Here is a 24,029-nt window from a genome sequence, read left to right on the forward strand (position 1 = left end):
GTGGCAGATGTTCTCAGTTATGTTTTTGAAAGTCAGCTATATTGGAATAACAAAAACAAGATACACAATTTCCAATCTTGCTTCTAGAATGTGTTGTTCACTCCACTTACCTCGCCATCAGGTCCAATGGCAGCCATTCCTTCAGCATCCCCATCTACCTTCTGTGGATCAAACAAAACAATGTGCATCGGTACAATAATGGGATACAGAACAATAATCTTCACAGCAATATCTGTATAATATCTAAGAACAAAGCCTGCAGCTTTGTTCAAATTGCCAGTGGTTTAAAGGCTGTCCAAATCGACTTACAACAAATACATTTGACTAGCCCCGCGGTGGTGTAGCGGTCTACGCACTGGCCGCTAGTGCATGCTGCCCACCGGGGCCGGGGTTCGTATCCCGGCTCGCCAGATCCAGATAATGGCCGAGGCACACGGGAAGCGGCATATTGGCCGGCCGCTTCCGAGGGGGGGTATAGGAGTATTTCTGGACTAGGATCCGTCGCGCAACACCGCCCCCTGGGGTGCCGGAATAACGGTACTGGGCTCGAGGAGCCAGTCAGCCTAGTCTGCCTGGCGCCCTCCTCTGGGACTGCCGGCCACGGGGTCGGGCGGCGGATCCAATGCAATAGGCAGGGGATAATTGGATGCTAAGTTGGGTTAAATTGGCTACCAAATTGGGTGAAAAAGGGATAAAATCTGAAAAAACATTTAAAAAAAAAAAAAAAAATACATTTGACTAGATTATTTACTTACTTAGTCAAATGTATTTGTTGTAAGTCTCTTTGGATAAAGGCGTCTGCTAAATGGCCAAAAATATCAAATGTAATGTAAATGTAAATCAACAGTGGTGCAGTGCCAAAACAATTCTCCAATAACAAACCCGGGAGACTTGACATTCTCTCACCTTCTTCTTCTTTCTCTTCTTCTTCTTCTTCTCCTTGGCAGCCTGGGCAGCCTTATGTTCGTACACCAGGTCAGTCAGGTTGGCTACATACTCATCAGTCTGCTGGAGCAGGTAGGCCAGACGCTTGTCCTTCTTCTGGTCGATCAGTTTACGGTAGCCCTCCTCATCTTCAGCCTGGAAGAGGCGACAATGAGAGAGTCAACGACGAGAATTCTGTGGTTGAATATAGGTTTTATCCTTGGCTTTTATTTACATTCAAACTAACTAAACTAACTATTTGTTTTGAAGAATAGAATACAGAGTTGAGCACATTCCACCGTAGTTCATCACACTGTGGAAAGTCTGACGTAGTTAAAAAAGAAAACACTAAAACACTAAAGCTACAGGAGTATTTCATGTTGATGGAAGCGTTGCACCGCTCTTCAAGGTGGACCGGACAAACAGGCGCCTACCATGAGTCGTCTCATTCTCTCCTTCTCAATTCTCTCCGTCTCCTTCTTCTGCTCTCGCTCCGTGTTGGTGTGCCAGGTGACGATAGCTTTAGTGAGTTTCTGGATCTTGCCAGACATGGACCTGTGGTATTCCTTGAAGTCCTTGGCATGCTGGAGTATGCTGTTCAGGTACTCCTTAAAGAAAAGAACAATAGGATACATTTCCAACCGATTACCGGGTTGGCGAATACCGTTGACTAATACCGTTGACTAACCTAAATCAGAGACAAGGTTATGGGTTATGCTAGGCCTCTAAGTTAGAAAAACCAAATTACTGAAAAGATTCCTAAAAAATCTAATTTGGAAGTCCAAGCAAAATTGTGCCAAAAGGGCTACGAGTCTGCATTCCTGGTGTACATAAACCTACCTGGTGTTTCTGCCGACGTTTCCTCTCCTGCTCGATCTTCTGCTGCTTCTCCAGTTTTTCCGTCATGCGGGCCTCTCTAAGGGTCTGCCGCTTGCTACGCTTGTAGGCCTTGGAGTTGAGTGCCGTCTCCAGGGTGGTATCTCTGCGCATGCAGGCCACCACGTCCTGCCTCAGCTGCAGGGGGAGACAACCACCTGGTTAAGGCTAATCTACAATGCACGGTCAACCAGACTGTTCTAGAAGACCTCTGGAGCAGATGGAGATCTGTAGCTGTCTAGAAGAGGATAATTCGTCCACCAGCATTGTTTGGCCCAATCCCGATTCCCTTCCCTACCCCTACGGCTCGTTTTGGAGTGCCACTCACTTTGGAGCCAAACCCTCTGAACAGAGCCACAAGGCGTAGTGGTTGAAATCTTTCCCTATGAAATGGGACAACCGTTCAAGACCCTGATACGTCATCAGTAGTGTCATAGAAAAGCATTGACGCTCGCGATTCATTCACAACTTAAGTTTTACGCAATCAATCAATCGATCAAACAAGTAAAAAAGAACCATGCTTCATTATCATACCATGACAGAATAACAGTGCTCTGTAGGCTATTAACCTGTGCTCCTACCCGGCCAGTGTGCACTAGGGCTGCACGATTAATCGATTTTAAATCGAAATCGCGATTTGAAATGATGCGATTAGCTAATCGCAAAGCCTGCGATTTGGGATACGTCATACAGCGCGTCGGATTCAACGTCAATGAACGCACACGTACAACAACAACATCGCACGTGAAACGCCCACGTTTCGGTAGCTAGCAACATTCATGGTGGATAAATGGCTTCAGCAGAACCAGAAGCAACGTTGGACGATTTAGTCCCGAAGAAAAGCAGCACTTCTGTTGTATGGAAGTATTTCGGGTTTAGGACGACAGATGTGCAACAAAAACAGGTGTTGTGCACGACCTGTCGTGGAACAGTCGCTACATCCAGAGGCAACACCACAAACCTGTATCAGCACTTGAAAAAGTACCACAGGCAGCTCTATGACGAGTGTGCGGTCAGAAACGGAGAGTTAAGTGAAAGTCCCGTAGCCCAGTCTAACAAAGTTAAGCAAACTAGTGTTTCAGAGTCGTTTGCGGCTGTTACGCCATATGAAAAGGGCACCGTGAAATAACAAATTCCATCACGCGCTACCTCGCTAAAGACATGGTGTCTATTAACACTGTGAGCAACTTAGGGTTTAAAAAACTCATCCAAACGCTGGATAAAAGATATACGATTCCCTCCCGCACGTACTTTAGCCATGTGGCCATCCCAGAAATGTACGCGGAATGTAGGAAGAAACTTGAGACGGAGCTGAAAAATGTCCAGTACTATGTGACAACAACCGATCTGTGGTCGAGCAGGACGACCGAGCCGTATCTCAGTCTCACCGTGCACTTCATAAATTACGACTTTGAGTTGAAGAGTCATTGCCTGCAAACGGTATACTTTCCTGCTGACCACACGGGAGAGAATATTGCCCGTGGACTAAGAGAGTCCTTGTCCAACTGGGGTCTGAAGGAAGAGGATCAGACGTGCATCACCACTGATAACGGATCAAATGTTGTAAAAGCTGTGGAACTGAATCAATGGACAAGGCTTCAGTGCTTTGGACACAGGCTGCATCTTGCCATTGGTAAGTGTATTTAAAAAATATTTAAAAAGTGTAAAAATGCTATTCTCTCTCCCTCTCTTTCCCTCCCAATGCTCTCTCCTCTCTCTCTCACCCCTCTCAGTTTCAGAATTATTGTTATTACATTTTCAATCTGAAAAATGCAATACTGTACCTTCCACAAATAATGTTTTGATTCATGATTTTCTTTTTCAGAAAATGCTCTGAAAGAGAAGACCGTGAAAGACCGTATAAGTCGGGCAACAGGACTTTGTAAGTCTATTGTTTGCCATTTCTCGCACAGTTGGAAAAAGAAGGTTGCACTGAGTGAGGCCCAGCGAGAGTTGCATCTGCCGATGCACTCGTTGATCACAGAGTGTCCAACAAGATGGGGCTCAAGGCAGAACATGGTCGGGAGGGTGTTGGAGCAGAGAAAGGCCTTGTCTCAGGTTCTCTCTGAAGACAGGAAGACGCGTCACCTGGTCCCCAGTTGGCAGGACATAGATGTCCTTGAATCCATCAACAACGTCCTGCGTCCTCTCCAGGAGTTCACAGATGCCCTCTCTGGTGAAGCTTATGTAAGCGTATCGTACCTGAAGCCAGTCCTTCATCTCCTGAAAACATCAACTCTGGCTGCAAATGACGAGGACACAGCCCTTACCAAGGAAATAAAGTCAATGGTCCTTGGCTACATGGAGAATAAATACAGCGACCCAGCCACACAGGTAGGGATGGGAATTGATATGGTTTCAACTGTTTTATTATCTCTGAGAATGCAATTAGAAAAACATGCCTATATTAATGAAAGGAATTGATAAGCTTGGAGGCATACAATGTAGATTCTCTGAGTTAACTATTCTCTAATGATTCTACATACAGGAGCTTATGGACATCACTTCGTTCGTTGATCCAAGATTCAAGACAGAATACATGAGTGCAGAGAATGTCCCAGACATCAAAGCAAGAGTGAAGATCGAAATGGAACAGGTGGCACGAAAGGTAACTTGTATTTATGTGCAGTTTAGTGAACACAAGATGCCACATGCAATGATATTGTATTTTGATTTCATTGATCGGCAATTTTTTAAATGTTTACATAAAATGGCCAATTGCTTAGAATTACATTGATGCAAAACTTAACAGCTCTCATCTCTACACTCATCTCTTTGTTTTGCAGGAGAAGATGGCTCATGCCAGCACCACAGACGCTGTGCTTCAGAGTGCAGGAGAGGCAGAGCCATCCACTGCAAAGAAGGCAAAGCGGTCATTGGGCAGCTTCTTTAAGAGAAGCACTGCTGTGCCCCCTGCTTCAACCACTGCGCAGTTGATGGGTGCCATAGAAGCTGAGGTGAACACCTACCTAATGACTCCCACCATCGATGGAGAGGAGGATCCCCTGGCCTGGTGGAAGGTTCACTGTGTTAACTTTCCGATGCTGAGCATGCTGGCTCGCAAATTCTTGTGTATACCAGCCACAAGTTCCCCATCAGAAAGAGTGTTTAGTGCTGGAGGCAACGTGGTCACTTGTCAGCGTTCATGTCTGAAACCAGCAAAGGTTGACATGTTGGTTTTCTTGACCAAAAATCTGTAAAGATAAACATTTGTGTTGAGAAGTAGAGATGACAGGGAATAACTATTTTATTTGTTCTGCGTTTTATCTATTTCAATGTTTACAGAAAGGACCTATTATTTTTTACTGGATCATTTTTATTATCACTTTATTTAATTAATAATGTAATGCTCTCTGAAAATAGGTGATAGACAGATTCATCCAATCCTGTCCTTTTTCAAACAGCTTCCAATGGAGCTTTCCTAGATGGTTGTGTGAAACAAACCACCTGAGTCAGGTTAGTAATGCTCCATCACATGTTTTAAATCTATTACACAGTGAATCTTAAACTGAAGCTTGACTTTAAAGCAATCCAATGTAAGTTTCATGTAAGTTTAGTTCTTTCACTCGTAACTCGGGCTGTGGGGCTGCTAGAGACGGGAGCCAATTTGTGCTCCTAAGTCCCCTGAAGACGTACAAACAAACTGCACGTTGATACAACCTTACTAGCCGGAGATATTGCCGCATTTTACCAAAACTTCTGTTGGGTGGCTTTAAAAAATAATAATCGCAACTTAAATCGCAATCGCAATATCTGTCCAAATAATCGCAATTAGATTTTTTTCCCCAAATCGTGCAGCCCTAGTGTGCACTGATATAGGACAACAGTGCAACAACTTTGCGGCTGAACTTTAGTTAAATTTCGGGTGTCATATGCCATCAAAGGGGGAAATCTCCAGATTTCAGTCCTATTGATCATGTAGTATTTCATTTGCTGAAGGGGAGACTTAAGGCAAAACATCATCATACAAACAACTGAAGTACATGCCTGACAGAGCATCACCAGAGAAGATACCCCTCATCTGGTGGAGTCAATGGGTCACAGGCTTCAAACAGTTATTGCATGCAAAGGATTGTATTATATTGTAAAGGCGTTGTAATTCACAAATGGTGAAACCAATATACACAAATACCATTAAATAAAAGATGAAAATCTCTACATTAACCTCTACTAATTAATTGTTTGATTTCAAATCCAAACCTTTGGAGTGTAGAGGCAAAAGAAGAACAAATGTCCTTCACTGTCCCATTACGGTACATATGCAGGGCACTGTACCGGTATATCGTTTCCAATGATAAAAGTGCTATTAAGGGCTGTTTGGGATATGAAAATTATGTTCTGCTGTCTTTAGATGAATTAATTTGTGTCTGGGTAAATGCAGCAGCTTGTGGGGACATTGTTGTGTTTTTCTGTACCTGGCGTTGGAAGTTGAGCAGTCGCAAGGCCTTCAGTTCCACGGTGGCTTTAGTCCTCAGGTCAGGAGGAAGAGAGCCAGGCAGACTCTCCAGCTCTGTGATCCTATGGGCAATCCTAGCCTGCAACCTTTGGAGAAGGAACATTTTGAATTTTTGGAAGAAATTCACAAAAGTAGCATATAAAGGCAAACCGCATTCAAGTTTACTAAGAATGTTAACTATGTAGGGCTGCAACAATTCAATGTAATTGATGACGTTGATTATGGAAATCAGTATATTTGCATATTCTTGACGTGTTGCTTTGTTTTGAAGATGGCGGAGGCAAACCCTGTTGTCTGTGCTGAGGAGGGTTCCTCCAAAAAGTGTGGGGATACTTTAAGCAGATACCAAATAATATAGTGCTTTGTTCACTGTGCAAAGCCCAAATCCCATACCACCATACCATAGTTAGGCAGCTATTGCTATGTTTTAATGACAAGTTGAAAGGGCTGAATTCAGTGACAGTGTATGCTTCAGTAGATTTATTGCTTTATTGCTTTATTATTAGCTTTTTTATGGATTAGAATGTTACAATTTCTTTAGCTGCATAGTTGTATTGAGTTAATACCAATGTCTGGTCTAAATTTCATGTATAGCTGCAATGGAAATATGCTGAATTAAAAAGTTGTTGATGTGTTGAATACGTATTTCCCCCACTGTAAATATGTGACATAGTCTGATCATTTGGTCTGCATGTCGTCAAGAAATCAAAATGTTCAGACTTTTCTTTTGAAACACGGAACTACGTTTCAACATTGTTGAGAATCACAACATAAACTCACTAGTGAGTAATCCCCAACTCTATAACACTACTTTACATTGTTAGCAGGCTCACAAAACAAGCTGTGTTAGCTGACTAGCAATGTGTCATTGATTTTTAACAACGCGGAAATGTATTCACATTTTCCGAAAGAAAAGTCTGATCATTACATCAAATCCCGACATGAGGACCAAATGATCAGACTGTGTCACATATTATTATGTACCAGTGAGCTGAAAGAAAAAAGGATCTGCCCAAGATGTACAGCATACTGTACCACCTCATCTGTGGAAATACATAGCTGCATCTAGAACTGTCTAACTTGATGATGTAACTGCTGACAGCAGCAGCAGAATGTATGATCAAGTGTACGGAAGTGTACATCTTGTCTGCACGAGCACAAGCAAATACCTCAAAATTCAATGGATGGAGCTTCACCACACAGTAACACAATGAACCAAAACGTATTTCCATAGAAATTAGGGAGTTTTTCAGTACCAAAAAGTGGAAAGTTCTTGACTGAAATCTTAAATCTTCAGATTTAAATCAAATGCATGTAATTTCCAGATTTTAGGCAAAAAGACCTAAAAAAAACTGCAAATGACTGCAGTAAAGGCCTGAGAGCATCACCAGAGAAAATACCCAGTGTCTGGTGGGGTCAATGGGTCGCAGACTTCAGCCACTTATTGCATTAATTGCATTTCTTGAGTCTCTACTGTCTACAACCTCATTGAAATTGTTTGATTTCAAATCCAAACTTTTGGAAAAGAATCTTCACTGACCCATGACTTACACAGGGCACTGTGTGTAGTATATTTGCTTTCAAGGTAGAACCTATGTATAATACCCAATCCCAGAGGCAAAGGTTCATTCATGGTGCAATTCAGCAGAAACTGAATTAAAATCAATCGACCCTAGAGACTTGAGTTGAACACATAAATCAATAGAGTACATACTGCTAAACTACATGGCAGATAAACAACAGTTAGGGAATATTGCAAATCATTCATGAAGGGCCAAAGTATTATGTCTTGCAAACATTGATATGAATAAATATACTTCAAAACATTGGAGGGGGGTTGTTTTCAGGCAGTATTGCCTATAGAATGCTCTCTTTTCTTCCCTATCAAAACCCCATGCGATGTTTGAGCAATACACTAATTAGCAACACAGGGTTAGAAAAAGGCAGCTCTCTTAAATCATCCTGTGCTCTCAGAGAGGCCTGGGGAGGCATGAGGTTGTGTCTGTTATTAATCAGGGGTGCGAGGTGGAGATAATGAAAGCAAAACCTTCTGAGGACTACCAAGCTACTGAGGAATAGTGAGCCCTCCGGCAAGTAAAAGGTGGAAGTAAAAGGCCTCTTTCTCTCACACACATAGTGATTAATCTCTACGTATCCCCATGATGTCAGTAAGCATGGAATTAAAGGGCAAGGTAAAGCCCCAGACCCAGTGGGGATCACGAATCAACTTAAGACAAAATGTGTTTATTCTTGTGAAGCTATTCTGACTTATTCAGGGGCAACAAGAGGATATAGGTTATTAGAGGGATGAACAGCCACAGTTATCCGTGCGCCCTCCATACGTATTGGAAAGAGGACATATTTTGTCTTCTTTTAGCTCTATACGGCAACAGAAAATGACTATGAGTGTGCCAAGAAAACATTCCAAAAGTCGTCTCAAACTGGTTTAATGAACATGATAATGAGTTCAGTGTTCGTCAGTGTTCCTTCCCAGTCACCAAATCCAATAGAACACCTTTGGGAAGTGGTAGAAGGTTGAACAGCTTGAAAGTGCAAATGAAAAATCTTTCAGGAATTGCATGATGCAATCATGTCACCATGGAGCAGAATCTCAAAGGAATGTTTCCATTATCTTGTGGAATCAATGAAACAAAGAATTGAGGCTGTTGTGAGAGCAAAGGGAGGTTATGGTTTGGGCATGTATAGCTGCCACAAGACTGGCTAGCTTGTCTTAATTAATGATGTTACAAGACAGCAGGAGCAAAATGTATTCTGAAGTGTATAGAAACATTGTCTGCTGAGTACAAGAAATTGCCTCCAAATTCATTGGATGGTGCTTCATCATACAGTAAGACAATTACCCAAAACATACTACCATAGCAACTAGGGAGGTTTTCATATTTCTTTAATTTAACTATTTTGTACTTTCTAAATGGTGAACCTGATCTGAAAAAACATTGAATTAAAGCTGAGAATCTCTACTTTGACCCCATCGTAATTGTTTGATTTCAAATCCAAGCTGTTGGAGTATAGAGCTAAAAGAAGACACAATGCTTACTCTTTACATGACTTACAGTAGGGAGTGCAGTGCACTGTATATTCATACCAATATAACGTCATAGCTGGTACTTTGCTGGTACTTACTTCACGGAATAAAGCACAGCTTCGATCACCTCTTGGCCAATTACAATACTTGTTCTGATCATACCGTTATCTAAAATGAATGGTCCATTATCATTATACAATAAACTGTATAATTAGATTAGCCTAAAAGATAGTGATGAAGATTAACACACATAATCAATATGGTTTCATATGGAAATTGTGTCAACATTATTTTAAGTGTTACCAAAGAGTGTATGTGAAATTAGACAAGTAAACATTACACGCTATTGGAATCTGTACCGAATGTGCAGTTATTATGCTTCAAGAAGTTACTTCAAACTAACTATTGTCTGGTATGGAGGGCTGGTGGAGTGGGAGAATTACCTGTACTCTCTTTCCTGCAGAATCTCCACTGGGTCCAGCCCCTGGGGCTTCTGAATAGGCGTGACACGGTTCTGTTTTTGCTGCAGCTGGATGATAGGCGACGGCTGCCCTGGGGGCTGCTGGGTAATGGAGGGACCAGGCATGGGTCCTGGTGGCACAGCCGGGGCCTGGGGGGGTACTGGGGACGGTCGACCACTGGTGAGTGGAGCCAGGTGCTTCTGGGGGGTGCTGGGAGCTTCCCCACTCTGGCCTGGAAATGACATAATGAACATGTTTTTTAATCATATTTTTCTTACATTTTCAAGCAGACAAGGTCAGACGATGGAGGGATACTGGAGGGATTATACTAATAATACTGGAATATTCCAAGGCTAATAACTAGACAGGCATGCACATCCGTTGAGGTCAAGGGGGAATAAATGGTACACTTACTGTAAGTGCTTTACTTCAAATGCTCCCTCACTTGTTTATTTCACACCAATTTCAAAGCAATATAGTGTAGGGTTTTGAGGTGTCACATCAAACTCCCACACTATACTGAACAGTACCAAGTAAGAGGTAGGCTAATACATGGAGGAGAGAATAGAAGTCTTTTCTTACACATAATAAATAACATAATAAAACACACTCACACACACACACACACACACACACACACACACACACACACACACACACACAGACTGACCGTCAGGCCAAGGTTTGGGTCCAGTACTCTGAACTTGTCCTTGCATAGCTGGGGTAGGACAAGGGCCTGATTGAGGACTGCCCAGGGGCATACCTGCAAACACATCAACATTTTGATCAACCTTTTAGAAGAGAAAAGCGAGGGAGAGAGGCTCTAGGAGTCATCTCCCAGGAAAATGTGGCCCTCTGTATCCATTCTGATGAAGCGTCATGGTTTTTATAATCAAACAGCCTGTAATTAACTTGAATTTGATATTGCCCCAGCTCCGCAATTACACAGTCGCATATCAAAGTATCTTGTGCTCGCTCACTCAGATTCCTGCTCTCTAACACAATTCCACAGCCTCTCTATCGCCCCACCACTCAGATGATGATTATTCCCAGTCGTAATATCAAGGTTTTGTCCTGATTGCAGTCACTGCAATTACTGTACATTAGCTCATAAACTGTCCCCTTCTTTTGTATCAATTGCAGTCGTTTCCACCCCAACCAATAATGTAGGCCTACTAAATTGCTTCTAATCATGCAAAACCCCAGATTGTTAGGTAAAGCTTGTTGTTGTTGTTGTTTGTCGTACAGATGCAGTAAGAAACCATGCGATATTCAGCACTGCAGTCTATGGTGTTCCAAGCAGTCAAAACCAGTCACGTGGATGTCCAAAACTGTGTAATATTAATTTACTGAGATACTGAGATTTAACAAATTAAAAAATAAGAAGGGGGCCCAGGCACCTATGGGTAACGTCGATAAACTGAGATACTTCTCATCTCATCAACAAACTCAGAAAGCAAGCACCTTGACCATATATGTCTTTATCAGTGGTGAAACATAAAAATTCAGTAAATTCTAAACATGCTTGCTATTGTTTTTGCAATGTAGATAGCTAGGTTGCTCAATGTATTGATTGTGAAACTAAGCTCAGTCAGTTAGGCCTAAGGCTCCTTCAGTCTATTAACTACATAGGGAAATATTTGACCTCCTGCCTTACTGGGGCGTAATATCTTGACCCTGAAACGGTCATTCCCTAAAGGCTGTACTCCACTACCTAACCTGTCCAAAAATGTAACTGCAGACAGGACGAGGTGACTAACGGCTCTATAGGTTGTAACCAAATGCAATAGGTTACCTGTTTGTATTCAGTGATTCAAAGACAAATCTGTCCTTATATGTAAGGAATATATTATTGAATAGGCCTATTGTACCATAAATAATAACATATGCAAATAGGTCTGTGTCAGTCATTGTTAATCTAGGCCTAATCAATCTCAAAGTTAGTGTGCTCTGAGACAGTGCCATAACAGAGACGTGTAACAAATTTGAGGTTAACCATTGTTGTTGATTCTTGTTGTATGCTGTTGTATTGTTGAAGAGTTGCTCTGTCGCAAGTATTTTGTTGCATTGTATACTTGTATCCTGTGTAATGATATAGACATAGTGTATCCTGTGTAATGATATAGACATATTGTATACTTGTATCCTGTGTAATGATATAGACATATTGTATACTTGTATCCTGTATAATGATATAGACACTTTGAACTTGAAGACACACAGACACACACTCACACATACTGTGTTCACATAGTCATTAGTCACACTTACACTCACACACACACACACACGATGAAATAACATGGCTTAGTTTCCTCAGAAAAACTAGAAATGAAAGTGAAAACTAGAAATGGGTGGACATAGCTTTTGTTTTGGTGCACCTGGTGAGTGTGTGTAGTTCCCAGGGCTGGGTAGCGTCATCATAAAGTCACTCAATATAAACATTAATCTGGGTTACACAGAATCTCCCCAGTATGATCACACAATATTGCAGCGGGCGTTCATTCTCTTTGCAGGGTGTATTACTGACGAGTGAACAGGCTCAGAACATCTCTCTCATGGGCCGAACTGTAAAGGCCAATGCACACGGCATGCGATTTTGTCGCACGACAACATTCGATTCTCAATTCACACCAATGAATGAATGTGAATTGAGAATCGAATGTTGTCGTGCGACAATATCGCATCGCACGCCGTGTGCATTGTCTCATTCAAAACAATGGAATCGAATTCGGCGGTGTGACAAAATCGCACGCCGTGTGCATTGGCCTTAACCCTCCTCCAGCCCTCCTAAGGGAATCCTTTGTTTGTCCTTGTATTTGACCCCCATCTCTCTCCCTCCCTCTCTCCTAGTGACATTTAACATGATGATGTTGATGAAAGATTAACCCTTCCAACATTCCAAAAATGTGGTTGTCAAGAGTTGGTTTTGATTCAAAATAATTGGCATTGATTCTAGAATGTTGGAGTTACAATGTTTGGTTGATAAGCACCAACATTCAGTCTTGGTGGTAACAACCCTAAGACTAGACCTGAAACGTATTGCTCCAAGCTATATTCTATAAATCTTCAGAAATGAGCTTTTACGTCCAGCAACATCATCAGCTTGCACCACGCATGGCACAAAGAAGACAGCATCTTCCTTTGCCACCATCAAATGGTGAGTGTCAAATTCTACAACATTGATTTTGAAAGTAGGAATAGTTTCATGTCTTATTTCACTGATTTGTTCACATTTTAATTAAAAAACAACAACATTGTTTTACCAATTTGAGTAAAGTCAATGTAACTTGTTAACCAATATTGAATGTGTATTCTAGTGCCTGGTCCTGTGCAGCACATAGACCTCTTTCTCCAAGAGTCTCCAAGAGTCCAGCAACATCATCAGCTTGCACCACGCATGGCACAAAGAAGACAGCATCTTCCTTTGCCACCATCAAATGGTGAGTGTCAAATTCTACAACATTGATTTTGAAAGTAGGAATAGTTTCATGTCTTATTTCACTGATTTGTTCACATTTTAATAAAATAAAATAAACATTGTTTTACCAATTTGAGTAAAGTCAATGTAACTTGTTAACCAATATTGAATGTGTATTCTAGTGCCTGGTCCTGTGCAGCACATAGACCTCTTTCTCCAAGAGTGGGACTACATCGAGCAGTGCCAGCAGAACCAGTTCCACCGCTACATCTCTGAGCAAGAGTACTGCCTCTGGCTGTTACAGCACGACCCAATGGTTCTCCACTACCTGCCTGAGGAGACAAGGGGGTGTATGTTCAGCTTCTTCTTAGAGCAGAGGGACAGCGCTATGCGGGTACGCTCCATGGAGAGAGAGGTCAACAAGAGCACAGTAACACAGCTGAGGAAGAGAAAGGCCCAGGAGGAATTGATGGTGCCTCCTCAGAAGAAACAGTGTGTGAGCTCAAACCAGCAGCTGCTTTTCACTGAGGAAGAGATGGAGAAACTGGAGGTCATTCCAGGGATTCTGGACCTGGCTTTGGAGATGGGCTTCCTATCTGAATGAATAATTTGTTCTGTCTTTGAATAATTTAAATGTATTAATTTAGTAGTTAGTAGAAATATGTTAGTTATAGGATAGATCTGTTATGTAGGACTAGATGTTGATATCCCTCGATACATACATACTTAAGGCACCGATGAGACTCTGTGGTGTTCAAATGAGCGATGGCATCCTTTGGGTTGTCAAGTGGGCGCCCTCCTTCATGAATGTTTCGCTGATAAGCCCACGACACCTCCAGAGGGTTCAGCAGTGAATCCCAGCGTCCCAGGTTCACTCCCTAGATGCGATCAGCTCATTTGAACGCCCGGGTCGAGTCCTTTCTCTTCATCCACAGCCACTGGCTCCCCTTTTCAGCAGCCCTGGAGAGGTCCTTGATTGCCTGCCGGTGGGTCTTCCCTCGCACTCCCATCTCCCTGAGTAGCCTGGATGTTGAGATGGCTACGAACCCTCTGCAGCCTACTTCCACTGGGCGTACCTTCGCTGTCCAGCCTTGTTGTTGGGCATCTGCTGCGAGTTCAGTGTACCTCAGCCTCTTCCGCTCGTAGGCCTCCTCCACTGCACCCTCCCAGGGCACAGTGAGCTCGATGATGTAAACAAGCTTGAGCGAGGCTGACCACAGCACAAGGTCTGGTCGCAGGTTGGTGGCTGCGATCTCAGCTGGGAAGCAGAGTTTCTTGTCCAAGTCTGCCAGCAGCTTCCAGTCCCGTGCTCTGCCCAGCTGCCCAGTGTCTGGTCTTATGGTGGTGAGGCTGGCTTGACCCTCGCCCTCCCGAACAAATGGTGCTGGCTGCCACCGGGATGATGGGGGAGGAAGGGCGTTCACACTTGTCCGTTGATTTTCCAGCACTGCTGCAAGACACCTTAGCACCTGGTCGTGCCGCCAGGTGTAACGGCCTTGGGTGAGGCTGGTCTTGCATCCCACTAAGATGTGCTTCAGTGTTGCTGGACTTTGACATAGAGGGCACGTGGGGTCTTCGCCATACCACTGGCTTAGGTTTGCAGGAGAAGGCAGGACATCGTAGGCAGCCCTGATGGTGAAGCTTGCTCTGAATGCCTCCATCTCCCACAGATCTTTCCAGGAGATCTTCCTCTTTTCCACTCCTTCCCATGCCATCCACTGCCCTTGCTTTGCCTGCGCCACAGCTTGTGCGCGCCTTCCTGCTTCCTCTTCCCGACGTACCTCCTGGACCACCAGCTTGCGTCTCTGAGATGGATTGGCCTTGCTCCAGGCCGGTGTACTAATCCCGAGGCCAAGACCACTCCTCCCCTCCTGCACTCGGCCCACAATGTCCCTGTGTCTGAGTGCTGCCTTTGCCTGCTCAGTTGCAGCCAATGGGGTCCACTTCCTCCCAGTGGCCAGGATGGGGGCAGCTTGGGCTACAAATGGATCATTCGAATCCAGAAGCATCATCTCCAGTCTGACTTTGGCACACTTGTACTCCTCTGTCAGACTGGAAATGGGCAGGTGTAACATCCCTTTGCCGTAGAGCCCAATGCTGCTGAGGCACCTGGGAAGGCCAAGCCACTTCCTTGCATATGAGTTGACCAGTCTCTCCAGCTTTTCCACCTTTGAGAGAGGAACTTCATAAAGGGTTAGTGGCCACAGGAGACGTGGAAGTAGTCCATACTGCATGCACCAGAGCTTCAGCTTGCCAGGAAGCAGGGTTCTGTCGATGTTCTCCAGGCCGCTGGCTACCTCCTTCCTGAGCTGCTCTACTTGCTCTTTATCTTTGAGGGAGGCATCATACCAACGACCTAGGCTCTTCACAGGCTTCTCGGAGACCGTTGGAATGGGTTCTTTGCCAATGTGGAAGCGGTGGTCTGACAGCTTCCCCTTGACAATGGAGATGCTTCTGGACTTGCTCGGCTTGATCTTCATGCGAGCCAACTCAATGTTTTCCTGGAGCTTGCTTAGTAGCCGTACTGTGCAAGCCTTGGTCGTGGTGAGTGTTGTGAGGTCATCCATGTAGGCTCTGATCGGTGGCAGCCTCAGCCCAGGTCTTATTCGCTGTCCGCCAACCACCCATCGAGAGGCCCGAATAATGACCTCCATGGCCAGGGTGAAGGCCAGCGGGGAGATGGTGCAGCCGGCCATGATTCCCACTTCCAGATGTTGCCATGCTGTGGTGTACTCTGCTGTGGTCACGCAGAGCTGGACGTCCTGGAAGTAGGCCTTGACAAGGGTTGTGAGAGCTGGTGGGATCCTGAAGTAGTCGAAGGCTGTCCACAGGAGGTTGAGCCAAAGGCATTCGCGAGATCCAGGAACACCACGTGGAGATCCGTTCCCTCCTTCTTGGCGACCTGGATCTGATGCCAGATGACACTAGCATGTTCGACACACCCTGAGAAGCCTGAGATGCCTGCTTTCTGGATTGACGTGTCAATCAGGTTGTTTCTTTGCAGGTATCCTGCCAGCCTATGAGCGACCACGCTGAAGAAGATTTTTCCCTCGACATTTAGAAGGCTGATCTGCCGGAACTGTCCGATTTCTGTTGAGTCCTTTTCCTTGGGGATAAGGATCCCTCCGGCTCTCCGCCAGGACGTTGGTATCGCCTTCTTTTGCCACACAACTTTCATCAGCTTCCAGAGGAATCTCAGGACATCTGGTGCGTTTTTGTAGAGCCTGTATGGAACTCCGTTGGGACCTGGAGCTGACGCGGCCCTTGCTCTACGCACAGTGTTGTCTACTTCACTCCACCTGGGTGGACTGATATCGAGTTTGTGCTCTGGTGGATTGACTGGTGGCATGTCAGGTGGGAGCGTGACCTCTTCCTGGTGTCGGTCATCTGTGCAGCCCTTTTTCAGATGTTCTTCCAGGTGGGCCTTTGCCACTGAGAGACTTCCGCTCTTCTCCTTTGTGAAGAGAGTCTTCACAAATTTGAAAGGATCTTTGTAGAAGCGTGATCTTGTTTGCTCCTTCCTTCTGCGCCTCTTCAGGAGGTTTTCAGCTCTCCTTAGTGTTGCAAGCCTGCTCTTAATCTCTTCCTGCAGCAGGTTTATTCCCTCCTTCTCCTCCTCTGTGGCCTTCCTCCATTGCTTCTTCAGCTGCCTCCTCTCCTTGACTAGTCGGTCTATTTCTGTCTGCCTTCTGGACTTGGTGGGAATTGACTGAGTAGAACGTTTGCCTTCGACCACTCCGAACTGTTCCACTCCATAGGCATAGATGAGGTTGCCCATTCTCTCCAACTTCTTCATGGTGGTGCCTCTGATCCCTTCTAGGATGTTGCAGAGATCAGTGTTGACCTCCTTCCACAGCGTCTTGTTGCAGGACTTTGGCCACTTGACTAATGGCCTTCGCCCCTGGATCTTCTTCTCTGCTGGTGGTCGTGATGTGTTGGATTCAGGTTGCTCTCATGTGCCTTGTTCTTCCTCCTCTGGGACAGGGGTGTTGATGTCCTGCAGACTGTGGTGTGTGTCCTGCTGCTGAACTTCAGTCGACTGACTCTGCCTGCTTCTCAAAAAGTAGCTGTCGATGCGACTTCCCTGTTGACCCTTCTTTAGGCACCCTTTCTTGCCCTGGTGTATCTTCAGGCCATGGGTGGAAGTAACCTTTGTCCAACCACATACGCAGTTCTGGAGCGTGTGTCCTGCTGTAGCTGTCGGAGCCTCAGGTATGCTGATCATCAATCTCGTAGTCTGTTCCGTTCCTGTGTTCGTTACCGGGTTGTCTGCCGATGAGCCATCTTCAGCCCCCGCTCTCGCAGGCTCAGGGGGTATTTTCTTCTTAGTATTTTTCGTAGCCAAGTTTGGGTGGGACCCATACACTGTTCGTGCTGGATCCCGCCACCACGGGTAGCTAGCCCATGGCGGCCCCGTTGGGGTCTATTCCCTCCTGCCAGCTGTCTTTCCATGCTGTCGCAAGGTCTTTCCCTTGTTGCCAGCTGCGCTTTCACAGCAGTCACTGGTTCACCAGATGATCAGATCTGTTATGTAGGACTAGATGTTGATATCCCTCGATACATACATACTTAAGGCACCGATGAGACTCTGTGGTGTTCAAATGAGCGATGGCATCCTTTGGGTTGTCAAGTGGGCGCCCTCCTTCATGACAGGATATATTTATATCAGGTACATATTTATCATTTTAGGGTTTATAAATAAAATACAAATAAAACATTATAAATAAAGAATAATTTCACTTATTCAAGTTGTGATGCGTTTTTCTTTAGTTAAACCTGTGTCCATTTGAGGCTGAAACTTTCTTTCTCTCTCTCTCGCGTGAACTTCAGAATGGCACTAACCAAAAATGTACGCTGTAACATCCACAATAATGAACTACGAGAGCACTTAAATACGTAATAGTTAAGTACTAAAAAGTTATACGAAGGGGGAGTCGGAAAACAGCACAACACCAGCAAAGGCGTTATTTGAAGCTAAGAGAGTGAGAACGTTTCAATTGAGTTGGACAATTTGAGGAAGAAACGGCCACCAGTGAAACTGTCAGCAGGATTCAACCCTTGGGGGTTTAGGATGGTGCTGGAGGAAGATTTCTCAATTTGAATATAGGATACTATCCAAAAGCTAGCAAATAAGATTGCTTCCATTGGGGAGGGAGGGGTGGAATACTTACCCAAAGCATTTTTGGTCAATATTCGTAAATATTCATGTCTATTGTGGCCAAATTTAATCTAAAAGAAATCACTGATTACCCCTTCATAATAGTTTTTCATAATTACAAAATATTGTTTAATATTTTATTTGTTTTATATTGTTTTAGATTATTGTTTGTTTGTTTTTAATAAATGATACATCCTTATCAAATCAATAGTAGTCAAATTAGTTATTTGCACTAACATATATTGCTTTTTCAAAATCTTTGTAATTGGACAAGTAACTTGAGCTCTCGGACAAGTAAAAGATAAATTCAGTTGTCCAAAGGACAAGTACCTGAAAACGCTTAATGTCAAGCCCTGCTATATCTTTTTCTCTCCTCTCTGCTGTTCTGCCTCTCCTCTGCTGCACACACTCTCAGACACACATCTTTGCTGCTCCCGCTTTCCAACAGAGTCAACCGTTACTCTAAAGTTGGTTGTGCTTCTAAGCTAGTTTCAGTTTTAATTTACTTTTGCAGCTTCAGTAGCTTGTGTCAGGCTACAAATAAGCCGATTTAGTTATTTGGATCATTTTCTTTTTTGACTAATTAACTCCCATTCAAGCCATGATTTGGCTCTGCTCTGTCTATCCACTCAATACATACACTGCCAATACACACCCGCTAAGCGCAGGTTAACGTTTGTATAAGTTATAAGTATAAGTAATGTTTATATCACCCAACCCTACTGATCTGTACCTTTGCATTGGCTCAGCTCTTGTACTCATTGTATAGTCAAATGAGGTCTAGACCTGTCTAAGTTCCTCAGAAACAAGCTTTTGCTTTGCCTTTATCTTGAGAAAGGACTATGTGGCCAAGTCGTTGCACCTTTTAATATAATTTGTATTATTTGGATAAACATGGTGACCGTCTGCAGAAAGTCCTGTTCACTTTTCTACTTCAGTTTCTGTTTCTCCTATGCACCACTGACCCCAGATGGTACCTCAGATGTGCCCTCTTGGGTAAAATGTCTGTTCCCCTCAGCGACAGACACTTACCCGGAGGCCTGTTGAAGGGGCTGCCGCTGGCCGACTGCTGCTGCTGATGTTGCTGCATGGTGGGCAGGCTCCTCTTGCCCTGCACAGCCAGCTGGAGGTTCTCTGGTAGAGGCTGCCCACGACCCAGGATCTTATAGGCCAGGATCTGGGCCCGAAGCTGCTGTAGCTGGACCGGACTGAAGGAGGAAGAGCCACGCTGTTGACCCATGGGGATGGATGTCTGGGGGTCCATGGGCATCATAGGGCTCGACTGGGCAGGGGGCATCTGGGGGGGCGTGGGACCACCCCCAGACATCGGGCTGGAGGCATGCTCAGGGACGCCCATGGGGGAAGGGTGAGGGGACATATATCCTACAGGAGAAACAATATATTGTTAGAATATATGCTATATATACACAGCAGTGATATCAATTGTTGAAACCAGTACCAGAATGTGCATGGATAACAAATAATAGTTTAGCACCACACTCAATTCACACACTCAATTCAATTAATTTGTGAAATGAAAAGACTGTGAGATGAAAATGTCATCCTCATTAAATGTATCAGCGATAATTTGGCCAATGTTTTAGCACATGATAATATAAGAGGGGGTATGATTTTGGCCACATGATATGGGGCATACATTCTGGATAATCTGCAGTTAGCCTGCCCCAGAACGGGTTAGAGCTCCAGGATATGTTGCTATAGTAATTTACTTGGCTAAAGGATGGGCCACCTTAACATGGGTAATCCGGAGTTGGAGCTACATTTCGTCAAAGTTAGCTCGCTAACTCCCATAGCTCGATTTTTAGTATAGCCCTCAGATGTGCTTTCTTTATTAACATTATACTGGAAATGTAAAAAGATTGGTTATTGTCATATGACTTTAAAAACATCCTGAATTGTAATTAAATTGACCCCAATCACGAATCAAACAAAGTGGCCATTGAGCCCTGTATGTTGGTAGTGCCAGGCTGAGATGGGTGGAATTTGAAAAGACCATTTCTACCTTTCAACATTACATTTAACATTACATTTCAACGTTTCCAGGAAAAGTGCTATACAAATAAAGGTTATTATTATTATTATTATTATTATTATTATTATTATTATTATTATTATTATTATTACCTTGACTGTGCTGGTCCATAGGACTCTGTGGAGGACCCATGCCACTGTGGAGGGATCTCATCCCAACGCCAACGCCCTTCATCTGACCATAGTGCATGTCTTCACCCATGGCTTTCTCATGCATCCCTTCCATGGGCTGAAATCAGAGTTTAAAATGTACAACAAATGTTTTGTAATTCGTAATGTAGATTTATAAACTATAAATTCTCATCAGATATTCAACCTCTTCATGCTTGTGTATTGTGCAGCAGCAGTACCTAATGTACCTAATTAGACTACTCCTTGTAGGGGTGATATTAGGCCTACAGTACATAGCTCAATAAATTAAATATGTTAATTCCTGACAACATGTTGTAGCCTAAACAGCTAACATACAGTAGCAGTGCGTGGTGAGGTGGGTGTGCTGGTACCTTGTGCATGGGATGCATGTTGTCCTGGGGGTACTCTCCTGCCCCCTGACCCTGCATACAGTGGGACCCGCTAGGGGGGCCAGGGCTGGGGCCCATCATACTGTGCACGGAGCCTGGGGATGGGCCTGGGCCAGGACTGGGTCCGAGGATGGGGCCTGGAGATAGCCCGGGCCCCGGAGAAGGACCGGTACGGGACATACCACCTGTCGGGTCCGTAGGGGTGGACATCTGCGCTACTAGTTGACTTCAGTCAGCTGGAAAGCTTTAGAGAATGAGGAGATGGTGAGATTAATCGGTCATACTTATTTGACAATTGGGCTACACTGCTACTGGCAACAAATGTAACCATTTTCTCACATCTTTAATTCAAGGAGCAAGGAGTAAGTTTGTTGGAAATCTACCACCTGTGACCACCATGGCAAAATTCTGTTTGAAGTTTAAAACAACAACATCATCCCTAACTAGAAAAGGAAGTTCCTGGAGAAACTTTGTGGGCTTGCAAAGTCTTATTTTGGTAGTTGATCAAGTTAAAAGATGGTTTGGACTAGCCTATAGCTAGATAGATAGATTAATAGATAGATAGATAGATAGATAGATAGATAGATAGATAGATAGATAGATAGATAGATTAATAGATAGAGTGTGTAAAATGTGCTTTAAAACATGTTTAACATCTAAATATTATTAAACATCTGTATAGGAGTGCTTTAAGTAGGGTCAGTCAGTTCAATTTTAAAGTTGGATTGGTGTTGTCAAGTTTAATGTTGGTTAGACAAACATCCATCTCAATAAAGACCTGAAATGACCTCAATTGATGAATAGAGCAACATGTATTTCTTTTATGTGCATGTTACTTAGCCAAAAGATCATTTCAAATGTTCAGTGCTTCATATCAGTGATTTGCTGTTCAATCTAACTTGCTGTGAGACAGTTTGATCATCCACTGAATTATGTTTGTTATACTCAGTTATATTTCATTTACAAAATATGTAAAAAAATGCACTGTAAAAAAAATACTGTAGAATACCCCCTGCCCACTTTCTGTCATTTCCACTAATGGTTTATTCTAGCCCGCCTTTGGCTCTACAAAAGTTTGTATGTCGTCACCCTTGATCTGCGACACCACTGGGACAATTTAGACAAAACTTGGATGAATGAGACTGAATGATTGCCATACAGATGTGATATTTACAAAATGACAATGATTGGCCCAAACATTAGGTTCCTATGATACATTGTATGCATATCCTCTGTCATCTTTTAAGAACATCTTGTTGCCATTATTTTCTTATGTAAACTGTGCTAGAAAATATACATATTTTCAAATATCCAATCGGCAGATATATCGGTTACTGGTGAATTTAGCCCCCGGGTATCAGACCGAAAAATCCAGAATTGGTCAGACCAGCCATTACAACCATTATGAAGCTTTTAGAAAGCTTCAATGTTATCTACTGGACCTTTAAGAGTTAGAACCAGTTGCTGTGGCCCACATTCAGCCTATTCCTGGACTAACAACTAGGCCTATGTTCAAAGGATTGGGAAACCAGCCAACCCCTAAGTGTTTATTCAGTCTTAATGAAGAGGTTACTAAATGAAAAAATGTTCATGTTTGAAAAACGAATAGGCCTTTTGAACACTTGCTGAAACCTCTTAAGATATTCCAATCCAACCACATTCATTAAAGATAAAAACAGGAAAGACAGGTACATTGCATGTTGCAATACTTTCTATCGCTCCATAAAACTAAAACAAAACTTGAAGGGCTTTACAACAACCTACAAAGCAGAGTGAAGTGTGTCAGATTTGCATAACAAAAGGTGTGTGTGTGTGTGTGTGTGTGTGTGTGTGTGTGTGTGTGTGTGTGTGTGTGTGTGTGTGTGTGTGCGCGTGTGTGTGCGTGTGTGTGTGTGTGTGTGTGTGTGTGTGTGTGTGTGTGTGTGTGTGTGTGTGTGTGTGTGTGACAACGCCTCCCAGCTGACCACAGTGTCAACACATGCTGATGTCAACACTGCGTCCATGCTGATGTGTGACAGGCATCACAAATTGCACATGAACAATGACATCATTTAGTTTCAGCAGCTCAAAATATCAAACTAAACACCACTTCGACATGTGACTTAACATGCCATGTTTCCGTAGGCCTACTAGGCTGAATATTTGGGGATCGGTTATGTCCTCAGCAAAAAAATAAATAGCTACGAGCGGGCCTATTGCAGTCTTTCAACACTGATTTGTTACATGTCCAATAACTAACTCCAGTAACCTAAAATGTACCTCTGCAGTACGGGGAAGCTTGACAGAATTATGAAAAATAGTTAGCATTTTAGCTACAATATGTCAGATCGCAAACATGAAGGAAAGACATCATTTTGGGGAAGAACCAAAGTGATTTGGATGATGGCTTCCCTAACTGCTGCTAACCAGCTACTCACTCAACTGGTCTCAACATGGTGTTATATTCGGTGTTATATTCGGGAAGTTTAAGTTAGCCTGTGAAATGTGATCATCTAAATACAATTGCATTTATTACAATTCAAGAAAAGTATATTCGTAAACTACCAAAAACTGGAAACTGGAAATCGACATATCAAAAATCTACAACTTCTTCATCTTAGCAACCTTACAGCACAGCACAGCTAATGTTGTTAGCCCAGTTAGCGGCAGCTAACTGTCCAAATACCTTATGACAATGACACCAAAGCCAATGCGAACTTTTAGATGCCCATGAAAGCAATGAATGTAAACTCAGTTTACCTTTATGGTACAGTTTAAACCGAATTGATGGTCTAGAAATCACATTACTGCTTCAAAATATGACTGCCATCTGCACTCCCTCCCCTTCTGTTTCGCTGACATCCTCAAGTTCATTATTTTTTTGCGTTAGAAAGTCTCTGATTGGTCGAGACACAGGAAACACAGCTCGTTTGATGAGATGATTGGTTTAACAACACGTCCGTCTTCAACTGTCTCCGTCCAGGGCGGGTGTCTGAGCTTAGAAACAACTGGAAAAAGTGAAAGGGATTTCAAGTGCGTGGGCACAATTCGGAACAGATTTGTTCATATTTACCATCACGTATTGAATGTTACATTTGTCATTATGGTGATTTAACATGTGTCGAAGACTCAAAG

At 43.5% G+C, this 24,029-nt stretch overlaps 1 protein-coding gene across 1 annotated transcript in view; it reads right to left on the bottom strand.

Moving 5' to 3' along the window:
- Positions 1-23,725, bottom strand: part of smarca2 (SWI/SNF related BAF chromatin remodeling complex subunit ATPase 2) — a 60,850-nt gene extending 37,125 nt beyond the window's left edge. The window contains exons 1-11 of the mRNA XM_080530683.1: positions 23,655-23,725; positions 20,898-21,159; positions 20,488-20,623; positions 19,375-19,725; positions 10,434-10,526; positions 9,746-9,995; positions 6,216-6,342; positions 1,765-1,938; positions 1,359-1,532; positions 907-1,080; positions 111-161 (exon numbers count right to left, since the gene is read on the bottom strand). Coding sequence (XP_080386809.1) covers positions 111-161; positions 907-1,080; positions 1,359-1,532; positions 1,765-1,938; positions 6,216-6,342; positions 9,746-9,995; positions 10,434-10,526; positions 19,375-19,725; positions 20,488-20,623; positions 20,898-21,125 — 1,758 coding nt within the window. The 5' untranslated portion in view covers positions 21,126-21,159; positions 23,655-23,725. The remainder of the gene's footprint in view (positions 1-110; positions 162-906; positions 1,081-1,358; positions 1,533-1,764; positions 1,939-6,215; positions 6,343-9,745; positions 9,996-10,433; positions 10,527-19,374; positions 19,726-20,487; positions 20,624-20,897; positions 21,160-23,654) is intronic.
- Between the last annotated feature and the right edge of the window lie 304 nt (positions 23,726-24,029).

Source organism: Nansenia antarctica, assembly GCF_963989245.1.
Source record: "Nansenia antarctica genome assembly, chromosome: 5".
In the NCBI taxonomy this organism is placed as follows: Eukaryota; Metazoa; Chordata; class Actinopteri; order Argentiniformes; family Microstomatidae; genus Nansenia; species Nansenia antarctica.